The 25,603-nt window shown below is 36.1% G+C and overlaps 1 protein-coding gene across 2 annotated transcripts in view; it reads left to right on the top strand.

Moving 5' to 3' along the window:
- The window catches only part of LOC123540841 (MFS-type transporter SLC18B1-like), a 33,156-nt gene extending 24,221 nt beyond the window's left edge, over positions 1 to 8,935 (top strand). For both annotated transcript variants that reach the window (XM_045326155.2, XM_045326154.2), the window contains exons 9-14: positions 405 to 503; positions 2,874 to 2,968; positions 3,745 to 3,840; positions 7,037 to 7,111; positions 7,694 to 7,787; positions 8,411 to 8,935. In XM_045326155.2, coding sequence (XP_045182090.2) covers positions 405 to 503; positions 2,874 to 2,968; positions 3,745 to 3,840; positions 7,037 to 7,111; positions 7,694 to 7,787; positions 8,411 to 8,644 — 693 coding nt within the window. In that variant the 3' untranslated portion in view covers positions 8,645 to 8,935. The remainder of the gene's footprint in view (positions 1 to 404; positions 504 to 2,873; positions 2,969 to 3,744; positions 3,841 to 7,036; positions 7,112 to 7,693; positions 7,788 to 8,410) is intronic.
- The last annotated feature ends 16,668 nt before the right edge of the window (positions 8,936 to 25,603 follow it).

Genomic DNA, 25,603 nt, shown 5'->3' with positions numbered 1-25,603 from the left:
TGCTTTTTTCACCTCTAGTTACTTATAATATTATGAAACACACTTCCATTGTAGAACATACTGTAATGCTTTCATCATAATGGTTAATTAATTAACTGAACTAATCCAGTAGAATTCGGTCTTACAGCTATCGATAGTAGAAATTTAAATTCAGAGCACACTGAGAATAATTTTGCATCCAGAAAAGACAAAAGAAAACTATTGATAAATAATTTCACTAAAGTGATGATTTTTTCCATGTTTATTGTAATGATACATGTTGCTCATAAATAAAGTAATAATGAATAGCAGATGACACATACGTGTTTTAGATTTTTAAATTGCTTAAAACATAATATTAACACAACACAGAATTATTTGGAATAAAATGTTAATCTTTATATTTCAACTAAATATTTTGACAGTTCGATCTGAAGACATGGATAGTTGGACTAATGTTTCTAATTGCACCTGCAGTGTACGCCTTCACTGCACCTGTGTGGGGATATATTGGGGATCAAAAGGTAACTACCGATTTACTACACTTTTGTGGGGTTATTTTGGGGATAATAACTTAAAAGGTTATTACTGATTCTCTGCACCTTTGTGGTGACTATAGGAAATAAAAAGGTAATTATTGATTCACTGCAACTGTGTGGTGACTATATGAGATTAAAAGGTAATTACTGATTCACTGCACCTATTGTGGTGACTATAGGAAATATACAGGTAATAAATGATTCACTGCACCTGTGTGGTGACTATAGGAAATATAAAGGTAATTAATGATTCATTGCACCTGTGTGGTGACTATAGGAAATATAAAGGTAATTACTGATTCACTGCACCTGTGTGGTGACTATAGGAAATATAAAGGTAATAAATGATTCACTGCACCTGTGTGGTGACTATAGGAAATATAAAGGTAATTACTGATTCACTGCACCTATTGTGGTGACTGTAGGAAATATAAAGGTAATTACTGATTCACTGCACATGTGTGATGACTACAGGAGATGAAAGGTAATTACTGATTCACTGTAACTGTGTGGCAAATGTAGCAGATAAAAAGGTAATTACTGATTTATTGTACCTGTTAGGAGATAAATTTGAGACTAAAGCACATACATGGGGATATATTGGTGAAAAAAAGATTATTACAAGATACCTTTACCACACATGTAAATTTTGTGTGGAAAAAAACAAGTATATAGTCCTCACACGTTTCTTCAGTGCCACTTGAACTCTGTGAAAGGTATTCATAAAACTTTGATGGATTTTTTTCTTCTCTGTAATGACTTGCAGAACCCAAGTCTTAATTGTGTGGACCAAAAGTTATCTTTTAGTCACAAAGGTCAAACTTTTAAGCCTTTGATGTCATGTCTGCTCCATATCTTCATTACCCCTTGAAGACTATCAATGAAACTTATGTTGAATGATCTTCTCAAAAATAGGATATGTGGAGCCCATGTGTGAAGTCTGCTTGCCCTAGGTCAAGTGTATCAGTGGATCTGATAAGTCAATGTTTTAGACAGAAACCCCTGTCTGGACTACATCTTTTTAAGCCATTGAAGGATATATATGAAAGTTATATGTTCCATCAATCAAGAAAAGGTGATGAGACCATTGTTGTCAGCATCTATACTTAGGGTGGAAGTTTGAGCTTAACATTTTGTGCCAGATCTATTATATGTAACCTTCAAAAAAAAAATTTAAGAATATTTATGAAACTTGGTTGGAATATTTATGTCATCAATACACTTTCAGACACATGTAGGGCTGAATGGAAAATTGTCAAATAACTCATTTAACTCATTGAGTGCAAGTTTTGCCAGTAAATGCAGTAAAACCTTAGGGTATATGGGGTTCACCTAAGCAGAAAAGCTTTTTCATATACTTATGACTGGTACAACATTTGATGCCCTTCTTTGAGCACTATCTTTTTATATGCATGAAGGGACATATTTTGTGACGGCACAGGTCCATGACTGCTATTGATTTTGAGGACAGTGGGTCTAAGGTCAGGATGATAGTAACTGTACAAAAAATGTTTCTGCTCAATAAAGTAAGAATTCTCTGACCTATGATCTTCAAACTTGATACGCACATTGCACATGGGCAGTGCATGACCCAATTGATTATGAAGCCAGTGGGTCAAAGGTCAAGGTTACAGTGACTGTTACCATAAAACCCTTCTTTTCTCAATATCTTGAGACCTCCTTAACCTATGATACTGTTGTCAGGCACATTTCTCACAAGCAGTGGATGACCCTGATGATTTTGAAGAATGTTAAGATGGACTGTAGATGAACTCCATTGACTTTGAAGTCAGTGGGTCAAAGGTCAAAAAATGACTGTTAATACTGAAAACATTTTCTCTTGACATTCAGCCCTCAAACTAAGTTTCATATTGCTCATCGGCAGTAAGTGCCCTACTGAATTTGAGGTCAGCATGTCTAAGGTTGAAATAACAGTGACTGTTTCAATTGAACCCTCTAGATTTTGAGGTTTCTTAGTCGAAGGTCATTGGTCACTGCCATGTGAAATGATCAGGTGGACATACTATATGTGATGGTGCAGCTCAATAACTTCAGAGTGCTTTTACATATGATTCTCAAACTTTATAAGCACGTTGCTTTGGGTGTTTTATGCTCCACACTGCGGTGCTTTTGTTGTAGTCATGAACTCTGTGTTCAGTTTAGTTTTATCTGTTGTGAGATTTGAAAGACCTTTTCAAAAAAAGAATATACTTTCTTAATATGATAATTGCAAAAGAATTGGAATTGTCAGTGTAAGATTAAAATAGAACTGCATGTCATTATATATTCATTTTTTGCTCTTTACATAATTATATTATTTAGCAAAGTATATTGTCTGTATTGTATTTGTTTCAGGGAATTGTTCGGCTGATGATAGGTGGGGGTAATTTATTCGCTGTTTTAGCCTGGTTGTTACTTGGTCCAGCACCATTTCTCACCTTCATTCCAAAGTAAGTTCCCCTCAGTTAATAATATGATTATTAGTACAAATTGAAAATGTGTCGAGGGACAAGGGGAACCTGCTCTATTTGAAACTATAACCCACCGGATAAACTCGATAGGGAGAGCGCAGATCTACGGATTGCGGTGTTGCAAGTTCGATCTCCGGGCGAGGCATCATTACATAACTGAAATACTGGAATAATGGGAATTATTAAGAAGTTTTTGTAGGTCGATCGTTTCTTGAATAATATAGCTTTGAAATTTTATACATTTTGTCATGATCAGCAGGTAAGTAAGAGGCCAAGAACCATAATAGTTTTCTTACATATTTGCTTATATCAAGCAATTAAAGATCAGAGATGATACCTGCAGCTGGTGCTCTTGTTTTAATTATGCATTATAGGGCTGTTGTACATTTACATCTCACTATGGATACCTGCAGCTGATGCTCTTGTTTTAATTATGCATTATAGGGCTGTTGTACATTTACATCTCACTATGGATACCTACAGCTGGTGCTCTTGTTTTAATTATGCAGAATAGGGCTGTTGTACATTTACATCTCTCTATGGATACCTGCAGCTGATGCTCTTGTTTTAATTATGCATTATACGGCTGTTGTACATTTACATCTCTCTATGGATACCTGCGCATGTGATCCTCTAGTTATGACACCTTTGATCTGTTAAAGCATCCCTTGAAAATGACAGTAACTTAGGTTTTATGGTAGAGTGAATGTTAAGTTTTTGTTAAAAAAGAAACTTTTAACATTGTTTCATTTCAGTACTCTCTACATCAACATAATATCATTATCAATGATTGGTTTGGGTATTGGCTGTTCATTAATACCAACATTTAAAGCTCTACTTATTGGAGCAAAGTAAGTATTTATTATCTTACAAAAAGTATGTTACATGATGTAATTTGATTGTGTTCACTTACTTTATTTGTAATATGAGCCGTGCCATGTGAAAACCAACATAGTGGCTTTGTGACCAGCATGGATCCAGACCAGCCTGCGCATCCGTGCAGTCTGGTCAGGATCCATGCTGTTCGCTAAAGGTTTCTTTAATTGCAATTGGCTTTGAAAGCGAACAGCATGGATCCTGACCAGACTGCGTGGATGCGCAGGCTGGTCTGGATCCATGCTGGTCGCAAACCCAATATGTTGGTTTTCTCATGGCATGGCTCATATTTATAAATACTTACAATTACGACTTATTGCTGTAAAGATGGTCAATATACTTTGCAGAGTGCACAACTAAGGTCACCAGGTGCAAGGTGAAGGTGACACTTGAAGGTCAAGTAGCTTATCGTCATGTCTGCTACATATTGTCTAAATTGCTTGAAAGATTTTCATAAATCTAGCATCAGTTGTTTACCTGTTCAAAACAACATGCAGAGAACAAACTCCAGGTCACTAAGTCGAAGGTCAAGCTTACAGAAAGATCAAGTAGCTTAAATTCTTATCTTCTAAACCACTTGAATGAATTTACTGAAAATTCAGACAACATGCAGAATACACAACCCAGGTCACTTGGTTTAATGTCAAGGTCATAGTTGAAAGTCAGGGTAAGGGTCACGACATTTAGTTTTCCCTGTATCAAAGTAGGGTCCAAGGGTATTGATTGCCTTAGGTGATAGCTCTAACTTTTGATATATATAATTATTGTCGCCAATGGTAACCCTTATGGGTTATTCCACCAGAAAACTGATAGTAATTATACCCGCAGATAGACTGTATGTGGGGGCTTTATTTGAGTCACACATGTCCATCTTTCAATCCTTCCCTCCGTAATCACTCTGCTCCATGTCTTCTTAGCCGCTGGAAAGGTTTCCAAAGCCACTTAATTCAAGGTCATGGTCACACTGGGAGGTCAAAAGTCAAATAGCCTAACTTCTTGTTGGCTGCATATTGTCATAACTGCAGGGGGGAGATTTTCATTAACTCGACATTAATTGTTGACCTCATAAAGACAACTTGCAGGGCCCACAACTCAGATCACAAGGTCCAAGGTCATTGTCACATTTTGAGGTCAAAAATCAAATACCTTAAATTTGTGTCTGCTCCGTCATTCTCTTCTTAACTGTTGGAAGGATTTTCACAAAACTAACATCAGCTGTTAACTATTAAGAATAGTATAGCTATTCTTCTAACCCTGGCATTGGCGTCAACATCAATGTCAGCATCGGCGACACACCTTGGTTAAAGTTTTGCATGCAAGTACATATGGCTATCATTTAAAGGCATATAGCTTTGAAACTTGCTTTTTCTTTTTCTAGGTCAATAACCAACCTCACTGGGTCAAGTCCCTTAACTCTGACATGTATTTTGGCCAACATATGTCCCCTTTTGGACTTAAAAAAACGTGGTTAAAGTTTTACATGCAAGTGACTATCTCCAAAACTAATGCAGATATTGAATTGAAACTTCTTGTGTCTTAGGGGACATAAAACTACATGTAAGTGATAGCATCTGACATGCATTTTGGCCAGATTATGCCCCCTTTTAGACTTAGAAAATTCTGGTTAAAGTTTTGCGTGCAAGTACATATGGCTATCATTTAAAGGCATATAGCTTTGAAACTTATTTTTTTTTTTTTGGCTCACTTGAGCATGAAGTGCTCAAGGTGAGCTGTTGTGATCGCCATGTGTCTGTCGTCAACAATTTGTTTGTTAACACTCTAGAGGTCACTTTTTTGGCCCAAACTTAATGAAACTTGGTCAGAATGTTACCCTCAAAAAAATCTTAAGACAATTTTGATATTGGGTCATCTGGGATGAAAAACTAGGTCACCAGGTCAAATCAAAGGAAAAGCTTGTTAACACTCTAGATGCCACATATATGATAATATCTCTTTGAAACTTGGTCAGAATGTTAATCTTGATGATCTTTAGGTCAAGTTCAAATCTGGGTCATGTGGGGTCAAAAACTAGGTCACCAGGTCAAAAAGCAAAGGAAAAGCTTGTAAACACTTTAGAGGCCACATATATAACAATATCTCTATGAAACTTGGTCAGAATATTAATCTTGATGATCTTAAAGTCAAGGTCAAATCTAGGTCATGTGGGTCAAAAACTAGGTCACCAGGTCAAAAAATCAAAGGAAAAGCTTGTAAACACTCTAGAGGCCACATTTATGACTGCATCTTCAAGAATCTTGGTCAAATTGTTAACCTTGATGATCTTTAGGTCAAGTTTGAATCTGGGTCATGTAGGTCAAAAACTAGGTCACCAGGTCAAATCAAAGGAAAAGCTATTTAACCTCTAGAGGCCACATTTATGACCATATCTTAATGAAACTTGGTCCTTTGTCAAAATGTTTGTCTATGAAATCAAGGCCAACTTAGATTCTAACTTATCAGGGGTTAGAATTAGGTCAGGTGAGGGATACATGGCCATCAGGGCCCTCTTGTTTAGGTCAGTTTCCACCCTCACTCGAGGCAGATATGGAATTGAAACTTCATGTGTGTCTTCGGGGTCATAAAACTAGGTGATAGCATCAAAAGCCATAACTCTGACATGCATTTTGGCCAAATTATGCCCCCTTTTGGACTATGAAAATCCTGGTTAAAGTTTTGCATGCAAGTACACATAGCTATTACTTAAAGGCATATAGCTCTGTAACTTTTTTTTTTTTCTAGGTCAATTACCCACTTCACTGAGTCAAGTCCCATAACTCTGACATGTATTTTGAGCAAATTATGCCTCCTTTTGAAAATCCTGGTTGAAACTTTGCATGCAATTATTATCTCCAAATCAAATGCTGATATTGAATTGAAACTTTACATGTGTCTTCAGGGTTATAAAACTAGGTTATAGCATCAAGCCCTATAACTCTGACCTGCACTTTGGTCAAATTATGTCCCCTGTGAACTTAAAACTTCTGGTTAAAGTTTTGCATGCAAGTAACTATCTCCAAAACTAATGCAGATACTATTTCTGCTTCTTGGACAACAATTCGAATAGTCTTACGGACAGCTCTTGTATTTTTACAAGTACAGCCTTTATAAGCAGTCCTTGTGTGGGGACATGAACTGCCTTTAGTTATAAATCTGGTTGATTTCTTTTTTCAGTTCCTTAGGGCTACCAAATGATCTTGATACATATGGAAAAGTTTCTGGATTCTTTAATTCAAGTTTTTCCTTTGGGTAAGTACAGTCTGTATACAAATTTATTATATACCTAAATATTTTCTGTCTGAAATACAGCATGTATTTCACTGTCAAATACAAAACCCTGTATTTAACCCTTACTCTGCTAAATTTCTAGAATGAACTTGTCCATCTTTCAGTTTGGACAGTACCATTAGCTGTTAAAAGGGGTGCTTACCAAAAATATACTGACTGAATGGCGAACAGTGCAGATTGTGATCAGACTGCAGGGATGTGCAGGCTCAACATGATCGAAAGTGGTCGCAAAGGCAGATTTAATTGTGTCCAGCATGATAAGGGTTAACTCCCGTAAGATACAGAAAAATATTCAATGGGGGACTACTTTCTTAACTTGTGACATCAGATAAAATGACATAATGATAGCGACTTGACGTTCCACGTGTCAAAAGGTTCACTGTTTCAAGCAAATTTGTTTATCTAAAATTTTAGTTAGTTGAGGCTGATATAATGTTAGAAATATCTAAAGGGTCATTGAAACAGTACCTTGATCTACTATGATGCATTCTGCCCTTGTGAATTTTACTTCTGATGAAATAACGTGTACTGTTACTATTTCAGAGCATTTTTTGGTCCAACTATAGGAGGAGTTATGGTAGAGAAGTTTGGGTTTCCGTGGGCGTCTACAGGTATAGCATGGATGCTTTGCTTTGGGGTAAATATCCAATAACTTGTCAATATATCTTTGGCGTAGCGTAAATACTTACTTAGTTGTCAAAATATAAACATCACCATGCTATGAGTATGACAGTTTGAATGATTTGCCAGAATGGTGAAATTACATGCTTACAATATGAGTAACTTCAAAAGTCCGCTAGATGCTGGCATTGTTTAAGAAAAATGTTGAAATGCAGAATCTCTTGCTGATCCTTTGGCTGTCAGTCCATCCTGTATTAAGCAGCAAGCCAGTCGAACAACATATTCTGGCTACTTCAGGTATTTGGTTTCTTAACCTTTAGAATGCTAAATTTCTAAAATGAAAATGTATTGAATGAATAGCGAACAGGCTGATCTTAGTCTGCACTGGTTGCAAAGGCAGAATTATTGGCCTCCAGCAGGCTAAAGGTTAAGACAAGTTGAAAGTAGAAGGAGAAGTCAGTTGGAGAAGTTAGGAAACTGACTGTTTAAAGCAAGTATCTGCTTAATATAGGTGACCATTATGGCAGGTTTAAATGTAATGTGCTCTGCCTACTGATTATGAAAATTTAATATAAGAAAAGTATATTCTTGTATAAGATGTTCTAAAACTTTCAAATGCAAGTTTTATTTTTATTTCAGGGTGGGTTAATGTTGATATATATTTGTGTTGTACCAAACTTGCCAAAGTTACCAGAAGAAACACCACTTGATACTAACATTAACATAGAAAACGCAACAGTGGATAACAAAATATTACCTTCTTCAGATGTTGAAACAACTTTATTAAATTCAAATGAAAATAAATACACTATAGACAAAGAAACCCCTGTAGATCAACATGCTATACAGAACAAAAGTGACTGTGAAGTATAGTGCTGTATATACGATATTTTCTGTTAGTTGTTGTTTTGAGCCCAAAGCTCTTCTAAGGTTGTTTTGATTAAGTTTTCAATACAGTAGAACCTCAAACATGCTATTCAGAACAAAAGTGATTGTGAAGTATAGTGCTGTATATACGATATTTTCTGTTAGTTGTTGTTTTGAGCCTAGAGCTCTTCTAAGATTGTTTTGTTTAAGTTTTCAGTACAGTAGAACCTCATACCTGCTATATAGAACAAAAGTGACTGTTAAGTGAAATGCCATAATGAGCCGTGCCATGGGAAAACCAACATAGTGGGTTTGCGACAAGCATGGATCCAGACCAGCCTGCGCATCCGCGCAGTCTGGTCAGGATCCATGCTGTTCGCTAACGGTTTCTCTAATTGCAGTAGGCTTTAAAAGCGAACAACATGGATCCTGACCAGACTGCGCGGATGCGCAGGCTGGTCTGGATCCATGCTGGTGGCAAACCCACTATGTTGGTTTTCCCATGGCACGGCTCATATATATCACATTCTGTTATTTATATTTGTATACTTAAATCCACACTTTGGTTTTTGTTGGAACATTTGTATCTATGTCACATGTTGACATATTTCAGCAAAACTGGATGACATATCATAGTAATTTAGGTTGATATTTTTTACGGAAAAATATAAAATCCTATAAAGTAGTTAAGTTATATATTATCTATAACAGCAAGTTGAAAATATTTAATAGCGAAATTGCTCAATTAGTTACAAAGTAATGGAAAAATACCTGGTTATCACTATCTGGAGGTGTATGTCTAGCTCATACGCAAAGTGTTTTGTTTGAAAATTATGCTTTATTACAAAAGTATCTTCAGTGAACCTAACTGAAAAGTCAAAAAATGTTTTTAGTCTTCTAGAAAAATATTTAAAATTCCTGACACATTTACTGAAAGTTTTGATATACTTTCTTACTAGGTGAATGTTTACCTGGATCATGTAAACTCCAGGTATTTCCACTTTTGGTTTCAGTGTATGCTAAAATAGCAGTGTGTTTCCATTTCATTTTTAATCGGTATTTACTCAGTTTTATCAAAATAAAAATGCTGAAACATGTTTCCAGCCATTGCTTGCACCTTACACAATCTTTACTATAAATAGAAACAAAAAGTCATTGAAAACCATCATTACGGCTGCCTTTGATGGATCAGTAAAGGGTAGTGTGCCTCAGGCACCATAATAATGGCCCCGGATAACCAGAACGTCTACATGTTGACATTATGTAGCAAGGTCATTATGGCGGGTGAAAGGGTGCTGAATCATTTTCAGATTGATTGTCAGATAATGATGATACTGTTGATGAAAAAAGCTATACAAATGATGCTTATTAGTTTGTGGAAAATATTAGATTTTTAAAATAAAAATACCAAGGTAAATATGAAGGAAGGTAATAGTAAAAATGTCAATAAACGGCTGGTTGTGCCTTCTAGCAAAAATGGGACACCTAATTTCATAATGGCCCTTGGGCTAAAGCCCTTGGGGAATTATGACACTAGGTGTACCATTGTGGCAAGAAGACACTCTTAAACATAATGACATACAACAATTGAAAAAAATTCATTGAGTATCATAGTGACAATTGAAATAACCCCGGATCAAAAGTCATCCAGGTGCTTGTCACTGTTTGGTAAATAGTCCTCTCCGCAGTATAAAGAAACTCTGTGGCCAATAGTTTTACAACAAATGGGTGTTTATTATGAATAAGATTGTTCAATCCCTTTAGGTGTACTGCAGTCATAAGGACACTCAGTATGGGTGCGCTTATAAAGTGGTTTTTAGCTCATCTGATTTTTTGAGGACAAAAATGATGAGTTATTGTCATCACTTGATCGGCGTCGGCGTTGGCGTTGACGTTGCCTGGTTAAGTTGTTTAGGTCAGCTTTTCTCCTAAACTATCAAAGCTATTGCTTTAAAACTTGCAACACTTGTTCACCATTAATAGCTGACCCTGTACAGCTAGAAACATAACTCCATCTTGCTTTTTTAGATTTCTTGGTTAAGTTTTGAGTTTAGGTCAGCTTTCCTCCTAAACTATGTAAGCTATTGCTTTAAAACTTGCAACACTTGTTCACCATCAAAAGCTGACTCTGTACAGCAAGAAACATAACTCCATTCTGCTTTTTTATAAGAATTATGGCCCCTTTTGGAGTTAGAAAATCATGGGTAGGACAGTATTTCTATTTTACAGAGACAAAAAATCAGATAAGCGTCTGCACCCGTGTTTATGGCTCTTGTTGATTTTATGATTATCAAATCATAACTGTCAAGCATAGTCTGAATTATTTTACTTCCAATTGTTATTCTTGTTCTTTTTTAGCTCACATGTCACAAAGTGACAATGTGAGCTTTTGTGATCGCGCAGCGTCCGTCGTCCATCGTCCGTGCGTGCGTAAACTTTTGCTTGTGACCACTCTAGAGGTCACATTTTTCATGGGATCTTTATGAAAGTTGGTCAGAATGTTTATCTTGATGATATCTAGGTCAAGTTCGAAACTGGGTCAACTGCGATCAAAAACTAGGTCAGTAGGTCTAAAAATAGAAAAACCTTGTGACCTCTCTAGAGGCCATACTTTTCAATGGATCTTCATGAAAATTGGTCAGAATGTTCAACATGATGATATCTAGGTCAAGTTCGAAACCAGGTCACGTGCCATCAAAAACTAGGTCAGTAGGTCAAATAATAAAAAAACCTTGTGACCTCTCTGGAGGCCATATTTTTCATGGGATCTGTATGAAAGTTGGTCTGAATGTTCATCTTGATGATATCTAGGTCAAGTTCGAAACTGGGTCAACAGCGATCAAAAACTAGGTCAGTAGGTCTAAAAATAGAAAAACCTTGTGACCTCTCTAGAGGCCATACTTGCGAATGGATCTTCATGAAAATTGGTCAGAATGTTCACCTTGATGATATCTAGGCCAGGTTCCAAACTGGGTCACATGCCATCAATAACTAGGTCAGTAGGTCAAATAACAAAAAAAACTTGTGATCTCTCTAGAGGCGATATTTTTCATGGGATCTGTATGAAAATTGGTTAGAATTTTTATCTTGATGATATCTAGGTCAGGTTCGAAACTGGATCAACTGCGGTCAAAAACTAGGTCAGTAGGTCTAAAAATAGAAAAACCTTGTGACCTCTCTAGAGGCCATACTTTTCAATAGTTCTTCATGAAAATTGGTCAGAATGTTCACCTTGATGATATCTAGGTCAAGTTCGAAACTTAGTCACGTGTTGTCAATAACTAGGTCAGTAGGTCAAATAATAAAAAAACCTTGTGACCTCTCTAGAGGCCATATTTTTCATGCGATCTGTATGAAAGTTGGTCTGAATATTCATCTTGATGATATCTAGGTTAAGTTCGAAACTGGGTCAACTGCAGTCAAAAACTAGGTCAGTAGGTCTAAAAATAGAAAAACCTTGTGACCTCTCTAGAGGCCATACTTTTGAATGGATCTTCATGAAAATTGGTCAGAATGTTCACCTTGATGATATCTAGGTCAAGTTCGAAACTGGGTCACGTGCCATCAGTAACTAGGTCAGTAGGTCAAATAATAAAAAATCTTGTGACCTCTCTAAAGGCCATATTTTTCAATGGATCTTCATGAAAATTGGTTAGAATTTTTATCTTGATGATATCTAGGTCAGATTCAACACTGGGTCACATGAGCTCAAAAACTAGGTCACAATGTCAAATAACAGAAAAAAACGACATCATACTCGGTTTAAAACTGGGTCATGTGGGGACAGGTGAGCGATTCAGGACCATCATGGTCCTCTTGTTATTAAAATACAATGATCATTTAATATTGTGTCAAATTTTCACTGAAATATGTCAAGATTTGAAAGAGATTATAAAAACAGAAAACAAAGTGTGGAGTTGGAGAAGTTGTTGTTATTTTGTGATATTTATATAAAGTTGTAAGCTCACTTTTTAGCTTAGAGCCCTTGTTACGTTAATTTTGGTCAAATTTTCAGTACAATTTAACCTAGACTTTGAGACAGTCCTTTCTCTCAGTTTAGAGGGGTGATAGGTTGTGTGAAGTATTGAAAAAAACTTTGTTAAATTCAAATGAATAGATATTTATGCAGGAACCCATAATGATCAAAATGTTATACAGAACAAAAGTTGCTGTGAAGTGTAGTGCCATATAAAATACATTTTCTGTTATTTATATTTGTATACACTTAACTCCACAAATTGGTTTTTGTGCTGAATGGTTCAAGTCATTTTGGGGGTATACTCCTATGCAGTTTTTGTTAAAAGTTTATACCATTTTTGGTGGAAAGTAAATCCTGGATTGGGTATTATGTTCTGGTTAGAAGAGAACTACAGTCGAGACTGCCTTAACGACCCCCTGAATTTAGCGACTCCCTGTCATATGCGACCCTATTTTATGCTCCGGACGCAATTTACTATTAAAAGAGTCTGAATTAAGCAACCCCCTGCCTGACGCGACAAGCGACTGTGAAATCAGGCTCCCGAATCGATATTTAGACCGTTTTCAGCGACTTTGAGATGCTCCCTCGCAAGATTTTACACGATAGAGTTACCGTTCTTTATCTCGCGTGAAGTTGTTTGAGACGAGAACTTACTTGTTTACAAAAAATGGCTGATGAAAAACATAAAAAAACTGTTTTGACATTAGAACAGCGTGTTAAGGCACTTGAATTGCTCGATTAGGGAAAACCAGCGTATGAAGTCGCAGAAGAATTCGGAGTCGGTGCATAAATTAACTTTATTCCTGGTGAAACAAAAATATGGCGGTATTTAACAGGAAACGACGAAGTAAACACAGATTAAAGATGCAGTCAATAATCGAATAAATGTCAATGAACAATTAGTACACAAAAATATAAATATCATAAACCTCAGTGTGTAAATAGTTCAAATGGAACATTTATATTTTACTGCTCCCCTTTATTTTCTTGCCAGATCACGAGCTTAAATTTGTTTTATCAACATCATACGAATGATGCAAATTATTTGAAATTTATATTTTATCAATATGCAATTAAAGAAATAGTATTTAATCATTTTCCACTCCTACCTTAAAAGAGGCCAATATATAAGTATCCGATATTCATGTACTTTAATTGGAAAAATATATGAAACCAGCGTCATCCTGTTAAGTGAGACTGTTTTAAGAGACTCCCTGTCATATGTGACCTTTTCCGCTGCTTCCCAAAGTCGGTCTCTTAAAACAGTCTCGACTGTACATGGTTGGGTAAATTAGAACATTCTTGTTATCTTGATTTCCCCTATTTATATTTATGGGAACTTTATAAAATACTTAAATCTTAAAAGACGTTTATATATTTTACTTTATTTTTATAATGCACACATGTATTTTATATATTTTGCTTATATTACTCGGGTGTTTCTAGTACACAGATATGTTGTCAGTATTGTTTAAAATGGGCATACATGCATTTGGTTTTAAACCTCTTTTGTCTTGTTTTGGAACACAGAATTATTCCAGTGTCTAATGCAGAAATATCGGATAAGCTATCCAACTGCAAAGGCAAGAAACAGTCATTTAACAAAAAGATGCACTGTAATTGGTATAAAATATGTACAAACAGTCGAAAAAAAGAAAGACTTACTTGCCTGCAGTGAGAAAGTAAAAACTGATATTTTGAATAAATGTGTTTTTAATGGGATTCTATTTCAAATGTTGATTCTGCTCACATTTTTTATTGGTAAGCATGCATGTATAATGTGTTTGCTTTATTTATTCATTCAGTACTCAGATGAACAAAATAAATCAATTTTTACAGCAGATTATGACAGTCAAACTCATTGTGTTCAAGCATCAATTAAATTCATTCTGTTCAAACATCAGAATTATGCTTTGATATGCTGGAATTTCATAATATCATTTTATGCTGCATATCTTTCAAATTTTTATTCGGAAATATAAGAAAATAGATGTATGTGTTAGTTTTTGGATACATTTTTGCAGATACAACATTTTCCTGGCTCAGTTTCCTTCTGTGGTTGCAGATATGCTGATTTCAAAAAAAAGTTAATATTTTGCAGTTCTGTCTAATTCAGATGTTATTGACAGAATGAATATTTGAGCCGCACCATGAGAAAACCAGCATAGTGCATTTGCGACCAACATGGATCCAAACCAGCCTTCGCATCCGCGTAGTCTGGTCAGGATCCATGTTCGCTTTCAAAGCCTATTCCAATTAGAGAAACCTTTAGAGAACAGCATGGATCTTGACCAGACTGCGCGATTGCGCAGGCTGGTCTGGATCCATGCTGGTTACAAATGCACTATGTTGGTTTTCTCATGGTGCGGCTCATTTTGCTTGTGTTTATATATTCTGAATGTGTATATCATAGAAAAAATGTCCTTTTATTATAAAACGGTTTTTAGTTGAACATCATATTGTGTTTGTAAAGTGATATAAAAGTGTTCAGTGTAACAGTGAAGTAATATGAGCCGCGCCATGAGAAAACCAACATAGTGGGTATGCGACCAGCAAGGATCCAGACCAGCCTGCGCATCCGCGCAGTCTGGTCAGGATCCATGCTGTTCGCTAATGGTTTTTCTAATTGTAATAGGCTTTGAAAGCGAACAGCATGGATCCTGACCAGACTGCGCGGATGCGCAGGCTGGTCTGGATCCTTGCTGGTCGCATACCCACTATGTTGGTTTTCTCATGGCGCGGCTCATATTATAAAACATTTACTTTTACCTCAAGAGAACTTTATATTTTGCAACAATTCACAAATTTCAACCATGATCAAGAATTCAAAATTTACCTGGCATTTTGCCAAGCTCACATTAGATATACTTTGTATACAAATACTATGCATTTCTCATTTAATAATTTTTAAATGATCCTGTTTTAACAATAATAATGATGTATTCTACTCTTAATTAATTTAGGCATTTCCCTTTAAAAAAATGTAAATCTTTAATACATGAAGTCTCAGTTGACTATTGTCATCTCCTTTGGTTGGTTGCACTAGAGGAGACGCAGTACCTCTGGGTCAGTTACAGCTTAGCAAAATGGCCTTGACATGCAATTCTTGTTCATTTTAAGTTCATTTATAATGATACTTGAAGGATCATTTTGTTTAGACACTAGTTGGAACAATCCACCCAAATAAATCCTTTAGAAATTGAAATCCGTGAATTTTTGTCCTCTAGAAATAACTATAATTTTGACCAAAATGAGGTTAAAATATTAATGAGATTAAATAGAGTGAAAACTAGAGTCTTTCAAGACCATAATTGTTTCATCTGTCAACAGAATTAAATGGTTTCACAGTATCATTACGCCTATTCTCAGGGTTAGTGCAAACTTTGTTATCATTCTAATGACTTTGGTCAGTATTCATCAATGTTGAATGTGTGATATTTAAACTGCGACTTTGGAACACCGGCACCATTCTTAAAATTATAAATAGATTAATATCAGAACCATACCAGCACAACTAAAAATAGATCACTACCAACACCTCATTATCACTAGAAATAGATATCGGCACCAAGAGTATCCCAGTTAGCCATGTAAAAGCCAAACCAGCCTCGTACTAGCTCCGGTACTGGCACCCGAGAGTGTATAAGCAGTATGCAGTAACACACTGCACATATTAATGCAGACTAAACTTGCCTAGTTATTATGGTTAACTCCTCTAAAGAAGTTCATTACTGCTGAATGAAACCGGCCAGTGAAGATGTCTAGCCAACAAGACAGCACATCCTCCGTGGCTCACACCCTGCCAAATCATACTTAGACTTTAGAACACCCAGTATTCAGTTAGCTGTAGATATTCTTTATTATATACATAATACTGAAATTTTGTAAGTAAATAGTAAACTTCGGTACCCTTTTTTATGTCATATTGTTTTTGCCCTGTCCGTCCGTCCATACGTCACACCATTTCCGATCAATAACTGGAGAACCATTTGATCTAGAACCTTCAAACTTCATAGGGTTGTAGGGCTGCTGGAGTAGACGACCCCTATTGTTTTTGGGGTCACTCCGTCAAAGGTCAGGGTCACAGGGGCCTGAACATTGAAAACCATTTCCAATCAATAACTAGAGAACCATATGAACCCAGAATGTTGAAACTTCATAGAATGATTGGTCATGTAGTGTAGATGACCCCGATTGTTTTTGGGGTCACTCCATCAAAGGTCAAGGTCACAGGGGCCTGAACATTGAAAACCATTTCCTATCAATAACTAGAGAACCACTTGACCCAAAATGTTGAAACTTCATAGGATGATTGGTCATGCAGAGTAGATGACCCCTATTGATTTTGGGGTCACTCCGTCAAAGGTCAAGGTCACAGGGGCCTGAACATTGAAAACCATTTCCGGTCAGTAACTTGAGAACCACTTGACCCAGAATGTTGAAACTTAATAGGATGATTGGTCATGCAGAGTAGATGACCCCTATCGATTTTGGGGTCACTCTGTTAAAGGTCAAGGTCACAGGGGCCTGAACATGGAAAACCATTTCTGATCAATAACTTGAGAACCTCTTGATCCAGAATGTTGAAACTTCATAGGATGATTGAACATGCAGAGTAGATTACCCCTATCGATTTTGGGGTCACTCTGTTAAAGGTCAAGGTCACAGGAGCTTGAACATGGAAAACAATTTCCGATCAATAACTTGAGAACCACTTGACCCAGAATGTTGAAACTTCATAGGATGATTGAACATGCAGAGTAGATGACCCCTATTGATTTTTGGGTCAGTCTATTAAAGTCAAGGTCACAGGGGCCTGGTCATGTAAAATCATTTCCGGAAAATAACTCGAGAACCACTTGACCTAGAATGTTGAAACTTAATAGGATGATTGGACATGCAGAGTAGATGACCATTATTGTACCCCCCGACAACAAAGTTGTAAGGGGGGGTATACTGGTTTCAGGTTGTCTGTCTGTCCGTCTGTCTGTCTGTCTGTCCGTCTGTCCGTAGACGCAATCTTGTGCGCACCATCTCTCCTTATCCCCTTGACAGAATTTAATGAAACTTCACACAAGTGATCCCTAGCATCTGTTAAATCCATAAATATTCTTTTACAGTGAAGTGGTACCTTTAAGTAAGGTGTAGGTAGGTGAGCATTTCTTACTAGGAATTCAACTGATGTTAGTTAACTTAGGCTTGAAATCCATAAACAAGCGAAATGAATCCTTGACAATTTTTCTTTAAGTGAACAATTACTGCTGTAATAACATGTATTAAATGAATAAATATTCTTTTAATAAGACAAATTAATCCTAGCATCTGTTAGATCAATAAGTACACTTTTACAGTGAACTGATACCTTTAAGTAAGGTGTAGGTAGGTGAGCATTTCTTACTAGGAATTCAAATGATGTTAGTTAACTTAGGCTTGAAATCTATTAACAAGAGAAATGAATCCTTGACAGTTTTGTAAGTGAACAATTACTGCTGTTATAACATGTATTAAATTAATAAATATTCTTTTACAGTGAAGTGGTACCTTTAAGGTGTAGGTGAGCAATTTTTAGGTATGACTTCAGAACTCCTTCCATTTCGGTGCGGCAAGGAACACCTCCACTCGGACCGTAGCGCGTTTTGTACTAGTTCGGGCGCCGCGGTGGAACTCCATCAGTCGGACCGTAGCGCGTTTTGTACTAGTTCGGGCGCCGCGGAGGAATCCCTTGATGCGGTCTGTGCGCATTACGGTGCGGCAAGGGATATTCCTCCACTCGGACCGTAGCGCGTTTTGTACTAGTTCGGGCGCCGCGATGGAATTCCACCACTCGGACCGTAGCGCGTTTTGTACTAGTTCGGGCGCCGCGGAGGTGTTTCTTCATGCGGGTGTTGAATTGTGTTTATGCGCACTCGGTGCGGGGAGGATTTCAACTGAAGTCAGTTAACTTAGGCTTGTGATGTATTAATTAATAAGACAAATTAATCCTAGCATCTGTTAAATCAATAAATATTCTTTTACAGTGAAGTGGTACCTTTAAGTAAGGTGTAGGTAGGTGAGCATTTCTTACTAGGAATTCAACTGATGTTAGTTAACTTAGGCTTGAAATCCATAAACAAGCGAAATGAATCCTTGACAATTTTGTAAGTGAACAGCTATTGCTGTTATAACATGTGTTAAATTAATAAATATTCCTTTAATAAGACAAATTAATCCTAGCATCTTTTTGAAATATAATCGTGTTTTCGGAAAATACCTTATCACATAATGGCAATATCCGGTGTTCGCATCCTCACCGTGACACTTATTACAACAAAGTCTATAGTTCTAAAGGCTGGTTCACTTAAACATAGTAACTTAAAATCTGCTGAAAATATGAATTTCGTTTGGTCTTCTAAACAAGCTAGAAAACGTGGAATGACATTTTACACAGATTTAGAATCAAATAATAAGCTTTATATCGAACTAAATTGCAAGAATTCAAAAATTGTCTGAAACAGTGGCAACATCGAAAACTAACACTTTTGCGTAAAGTTACAGTGTAACACATAACAATAAGAAAAAATGATGTTCTAAGCTTTATAATAATATTATGTGAATATTTTATATTGAAATCTAAGTACAGAAAAAACATTCCAATGTTTGGCTGCTTTGTACAATACTTGAAAACTAGGATTAAAATTGAAAAAGAAATCGCACTGATGCAAAACAAGTTAGATAGATTTGGAGAAAAATGGTCAAAGTTCGATGAAATGTAATAGCTGACTAAACTAAACTTCATAAGCACTAAAACTCTAGTACACATATTGAGTACTTACTACTGAAACCAGGAAACGATCATCCCTTATTCCTCATTTTTACTACTTTTTCATTAATAAAAATTAGAACTCACAAGTGACATAGCTTTTTTCTTTTCTATTCGCTTCTCCTACCTTTCTTTCTTGCCTTGCCAAAATCCAATCTTTGCATAATATTCGTATTGAAACTGATGTGATTTGATTTGAAACATGTTTAGTTCATGTTTTGACTATGTATATCATTTACATTGTATATGAAATTGTATGTCATATGTATGTTATGCAAAGGAAACAGAAAATTGGTCTATGTATTTTTAAACCCAAATTTAAATACCTAAGCATTTAGTGTTTGAAATGTTTGCCACCTGCCACACTCATTTATGTAATAAACTTCTACTGTCCTGGAACATTCAACTATTAGAGCATATTATGGTCCTCCAGCTTGTTTAAGCTCCGAAACTCGGGTGAGTGGTTCATGGCCATCATTCACTTCTGTTATTTTGGTAGAACCAAGATAGTTCTTGAAGAAAATGTGATCAGATAAGCATATTTTGATGTACAGAAGACTGTACAAGTCATAAGGTATAATTGAAGTCAATTAGAAAACAATTGGTGGCGTTTAACCTATAACAATCTTACACATCATAAAACATGCTTGTAGTGGTCTACATTCTGTGAGTCTCGTATGAAGATTGCTAAAGAAGTCTGGACACCAATCTGTTTACAATATGAAATGTGATAATTTGGACCCACTCTGATGTTAAGAAACCTTGTATTGACCCTTATCCCATTGCAATACAAATTTGAATTTTACATGAATATTGCTAAAAAAATGAATTCGTAAATTTATTTACAATTGAGTTGATGACTGAAGAATGATGTAAAACTAGATTGGTCATACTAGGTCCATATATATACATGTATCTGTGTGTATATTTTTGGTCATTATTACGAGTTCTTTCAGACTTTTGCCAATCTGACGACCTGTCTGTAGATGTTGCTATCAATTAAAGAGCTCATGCAAATGAAACCATTTCTGACTCTTCAAAAGGCACTGCCCATAAACCTGACTGACATCTGTTAAGTTCACACAGTCTATCTGTTAATTAATACATTAAGTAGTCTACAAATATGTATCTTTGCGACATTATTTTTTTCACGTATATTCAGAGATCTTACATAGCATTCAAATGCACCTGCAAACCGGTTCTCCTGTTCCAAACACTGTCCTAGTAAATTAAGGACCGTTTCAGTGTGCATAATGTTCAGTCCTTTTAAGGTGCACCGGGGGCAATTTATATGTGCTAGTGTCATATCATTAAGGATCGTTTCAGTGTGCATAATGTTAAGTCCTCTAAGAGCGCACAGTGTGCAACTGATGAGGTTTGCTAGTGCCATATTCTTGTCTGCTGTTCTCCTAAGCTTGCCACACGTTTTGTACTGGAGAAAGTAGAGGTAAGGGAGAGAATCGACTATTGACCAGTCCATCCAAGGTTCGGTGCGTTTATCCCTCTTGAGCATTTCCTCTTTTGTTGATCTGAACATTTCATATTGTATTTCTTTCGGGACACAATTTTTTTCACAGGGTATAAATCTAACACAAAATGCTGTTAACTGTTTGACTAGTTCTTCGTTTCCAGTGTTTGATCTTTGGAAAAATCCCATCCTGAACACTAGCACTCTCCCATCTCTGCAAGTACAAACTGTTTCAACAGAATCCTGATTATAAATATCTTCAGTATTTCTCAAAATAAGCTCCGCCCTTCCAAAATCACCGGCACAATATAATGCTGATGCAAATTTCAATCTGCCAGATGATACGTCTGAGTTCAATCCTGCTGAAAACCAGCCCAAAGCTTCTTGGGAAATGGTTCTGTTAGTGCGCATGTCACGTGACGCAATAGCAGATGCCAATGAAGAACACAGTAAAGGTATAACAACCCTGTAAGCCGCTTTCTCCAAACTACTGAGGCTATTTCCTACATACCTTTTAGCAAGCGTGCAGACTAACAATCTAGAGTTTTCTACCTGCTTTTCGTCATACATTACTTGTGATAAATAAAATTTGTGATCTATAGCTAGTTGTCTAGCAATATGCATCAGTAGCTTTCCTGATATCTGGGCGTGAACAGCAGCTGGGGACTCGTAATATTGATACGCTGGACGCGCTGGGATTGTGTTCATCTTCTCCACCAGTCTCATGCCCAGATCATCAATAGAAATCAGAAGCAGTTTAGCACCCTCACTTTGTATGATTTTCTGCAGAATTTCCAGAAGTCTACGTCTGATTCGGGGAGATAGTTTTCCTGCCAATAAATTGTTTTCAGGCGTAACGAAATGCGGACAGTTTTCTTGTTTAATACAGTTATGCAATTTTAAAAGGCAACGTTTTAAACATGCTAGTAGATTGTGCTTCACCCATTCATTCGACTGAGTATTTTCGATACAGTAAAACAACACTGTTTTACACATGAAACTTGACAGGACACCATCGTACTGGGGATTGATAAACGTCTTAAGAATCATCTTCATCAGCACGTAACATCTTATTTGTGTGATATTCAAATTAAACATCAGACATCTCTCAGCTAGGGAAGTAGATATTCTCCATTCAGTTTCCTGATTTTGACCACTTTTACTGCTTACTGGTACAAGAAAGCATCCTGAAGTCTCACAATATCTCTTCATTTCTTCTGTAGGCCATCCTCCTTTACCTTTCCTTAATAACCAAGGACGAGCTTCCGCAGGCCAAGATTTAGAATAAAATGCGAAAACATTATCTTCAGCATTACAACCTGGTACTTCTTTGAATGTATTAGCAGGACCATTTCTAAACTGCTTTGCTAAAACAAAATCATCAAAACAAGAGTTTTTCAACAGCACTCTCCCTTTTCTGTCTTTACCTGCTATTGCAGATCTGGCATCATAATCTGCAAAAGGAACCGTAGGTCGCAGAACTTTTATAAGACAGTAACCAGGTGATGTAGACTCATCCTGAATCATCTGAAGATCCATGTTTTCAAATCTCCCGACATTTCTGTAATCTAAACTCATGAGTGTATCAATGTCGGAGTCTAGTTCCATTGTTGTCGAACCTTCTGTCTGGCTACCAAAGTTATAGAACTTAGCAACACAAGCTTTCCCCCGCAGTAATCTGCGAGTGGTGGTGTCTATAGTTTCCATCAACATAAAGATCCTCCTCCTCTTCATCACCATTTTCTCAGTCAAACCAATATCCCCGAGCACCTCTGATAGCTTCAGTGATATGGTTTGTGTATCACCGGACATTCTGAAATTTAAAAGCAAACATCTGCATATAGTATTTAATGGGCTTATCGAAGTCGAAGACTGTCACTGTTTTCATCAATGGCATGATAGCAGATACTTTCATTAAATCATTTCACAATACAATTACACATACTGTGAATTGCACATCATTAGTGTGACCTTATGGTCGCATCTGTTGGTTTATGGAAACAATAGCACGCCCTTTTCATATAAATTTACCTAATTGCAACTCTGTTTAAGGTAAGTCTGTACGTTAGACACACCGGAAGTCACGATGTAATGTTAGTTATCTGGATAATACAGAATAAAACCAGGACACGCCGTACGGAAATGAATTCCATTCCTGTATACATGTCCTCCCATATGTTCGTTAAAATAATATAAAAACACCAATGTTACTTTCTTTCTAAAGATAAAAGGTAACAATGAGAGGGCCACAATGGCATTCATTGTGAGCTGGATTGAATAATTTTGGAACTAGTACAAATGCTATCAGACCAGCAGTTTCGGCAGAAATTAAAAAAAAAACAATAAAAAAAAACAATAACCCCCCCCCCCCCCCCCAAAAAAAAAAAAAAAACTTAGCGCAAAACGATTGTAACTAATATGAAATAACCGTTATTGTGTTAAGGGAGGGAAAACTAGCCCTGCCCTGGCTCCATGCTTTTAAAATGAAGGAATTAAGTAGAGGGTCATCAAAGGAACATTGCTGTGAATTTATTTTGATTTGGACCAGCAGTTACAGAGAAGATTTTCAAAGTTTTCAATATATCCATATAGGGAAATCTAGTCCCACACTCTGGCGGCCATATCTGAACTGACGAAATTTAGTAAAGGATCATCAAAACAAAAGGAAGAAAAAAAACTGTTAAACTGCATCAAAATAGGACTTGCGGGTATCTGAGAAGAATTTTAAGTTGCCATGCCGACTAGAATTAGTCTAAAAGAGAGTCGTCCAAGGAATATTCCTATGAAGTTTGGTTGAAACTGGAATAGTGGTTTAGGAGGAGATTTTCTTCAAAGAAATTAAGGATGACGACAGACAATGGACATCCAATGATCCTAAAAGCGCATTATGAGCACTTTCAAATATTATGCCTTGTATTTTGTGGATCTCTTAAACCATGGGCTAATATCTGAAACAAGAGGGTCATTATGACCCTGGATCGCTCACCCGAGTAATATGAGCTACATGTTACAATGTAAAACTGGTGTTAAAATATTAAGAAAGTAGAGATTGGTGTGCAAAACTGTATATGTCATCCAAATTTCAAGGCTGTATCTTAAAAAAACAAGAAAGTAGGTCAGTAGATGAAGGTCACAGGCAAGTGATTCCTAATTACTTGGGGTCATCAGGTAATTATAATTAAACAGTCTAGGAAATATGATCGGATATTTTTGAAGTATTTTTCCTCAATAACTCATATTGGCATAATTTGAACAATATTGTTAGAAAAACACTAGGCAATGCTACATACCAAATATCAAAGGACTAGGCCTTGAACTTTCAGACAAGAAGATTTTTAGAGTTTTTTTCTATACAAGTCTTTCTAATACTTGGGGACCCTCAGGGCAGGGCCTCTTTTCACCCCTGGGGCATAATTTAAACATTCTTCATAGAGGACCATTAGATGATGACACACGCCAAATATTGAGGCTCTACACCTTGCGGTTTTGACAAGAAGATTTTTTTTTAGTTTTTCCTTTAAGTTGCCATGGCAACCAGAGTTCTGTGTAGAATTCCATTCTTAGAACAAAGTTGAAAGGGGGCACCCAAGGATCATTCCTGTGAAGTCTGGTGTAAATCTTCCCAATGATTTTAAGAAGATTTTTTAGAAATTGTTGACGGACGGACGACGGACATCGAGCGGTCACAAAAGCTCACCATGAGCCTTTGTGAGCTAAAGAATACACACAGACATATACATTTTATTTGACCATATAATGGAGTACATGTTTATAATTATTTTGATTTATAACAGGAAAGTTTCATTAAAATCTTCTTATTAAAGGTGCACAATGCATTTGTTCATAATTTGGCTACCACAGTTTTATTATGAACATAAAATGTATTAATTTCTTGTTAATTCATATTTTCAATAATTGTTTTCTTTAATTTTTGTAAAAAGCTTGAGTATTGATTAACAAAATACAAAGTTTTATTGAATGCACTATTTATGATTATCTCCCTTTACAGCTCTAACTGTATAAGTTTATGTGAAGTATTTCAAGAAGTGCCTTTCTATCATGTAATTATGCGTAAAATCTATTTGGATAGCTTCATCATTTGTTTTTGATATAAAATTTAAAGCCATATGGGATTTTAAAATTTCGATTTTCCCATATGGCTTTAAATTTTGAAAACTTGCACAGGGTCCACATTTTCAAATCAGGGTAGCAAGTAATCAAGAAGACGATCTTATCTTTTTTTATATGCCAAGTTTTCTTAATATCATTTATAGTTGTTGTTTTTTGTTGTTGTTGATGTTGTTTTTAACTATAGTTTAATCAAATTCTACATAGTGAGAAAATTTACGTAAACTGAAATTACCCTTTTATTTCTTTATGAAAACAATGTGTACAATTTTAATTTAAGTGCCATAAAATAACAAAAAAAAATCAAAAAAAAAATCTGATGCATGCATATATATATAAATAGGGAATATTTTACCTTAAATGTGCATAAATTGTGGCAAACACAAACGTTTACCAAAAATCTGATATTCCAATATTAAACGTTTTAAATTGTGATGTTAAGAGGAAATAAAACAGCACATTCTAAATCAAACCAATACAATTGTTCATTGGATAGAAATTGATTTGTTAAAAGATTAGATATGAATGTAGGTTATCTTCTGCACTCTGTCGGTATGCAAAGTAATTTATTGTAAATAACGAAACCCAATA

Source organism: Mercenaria mercenaria, chromosome 16 (assembly GCF_021730395.1).
Source record: "Mercenaria mercenaria strain notata chromosome 16, MADL_Memer_1, whole genome shotgun sequence".
NCBI lineage: Eukaryota > Metazoa > Mollusca > Bivalvia > Venerida > Veneridae > Mercenaria > Mercenaria mercenaria.
This window is presented reverse-complemented; position numbering and strand designations above follow the sequence as displayed.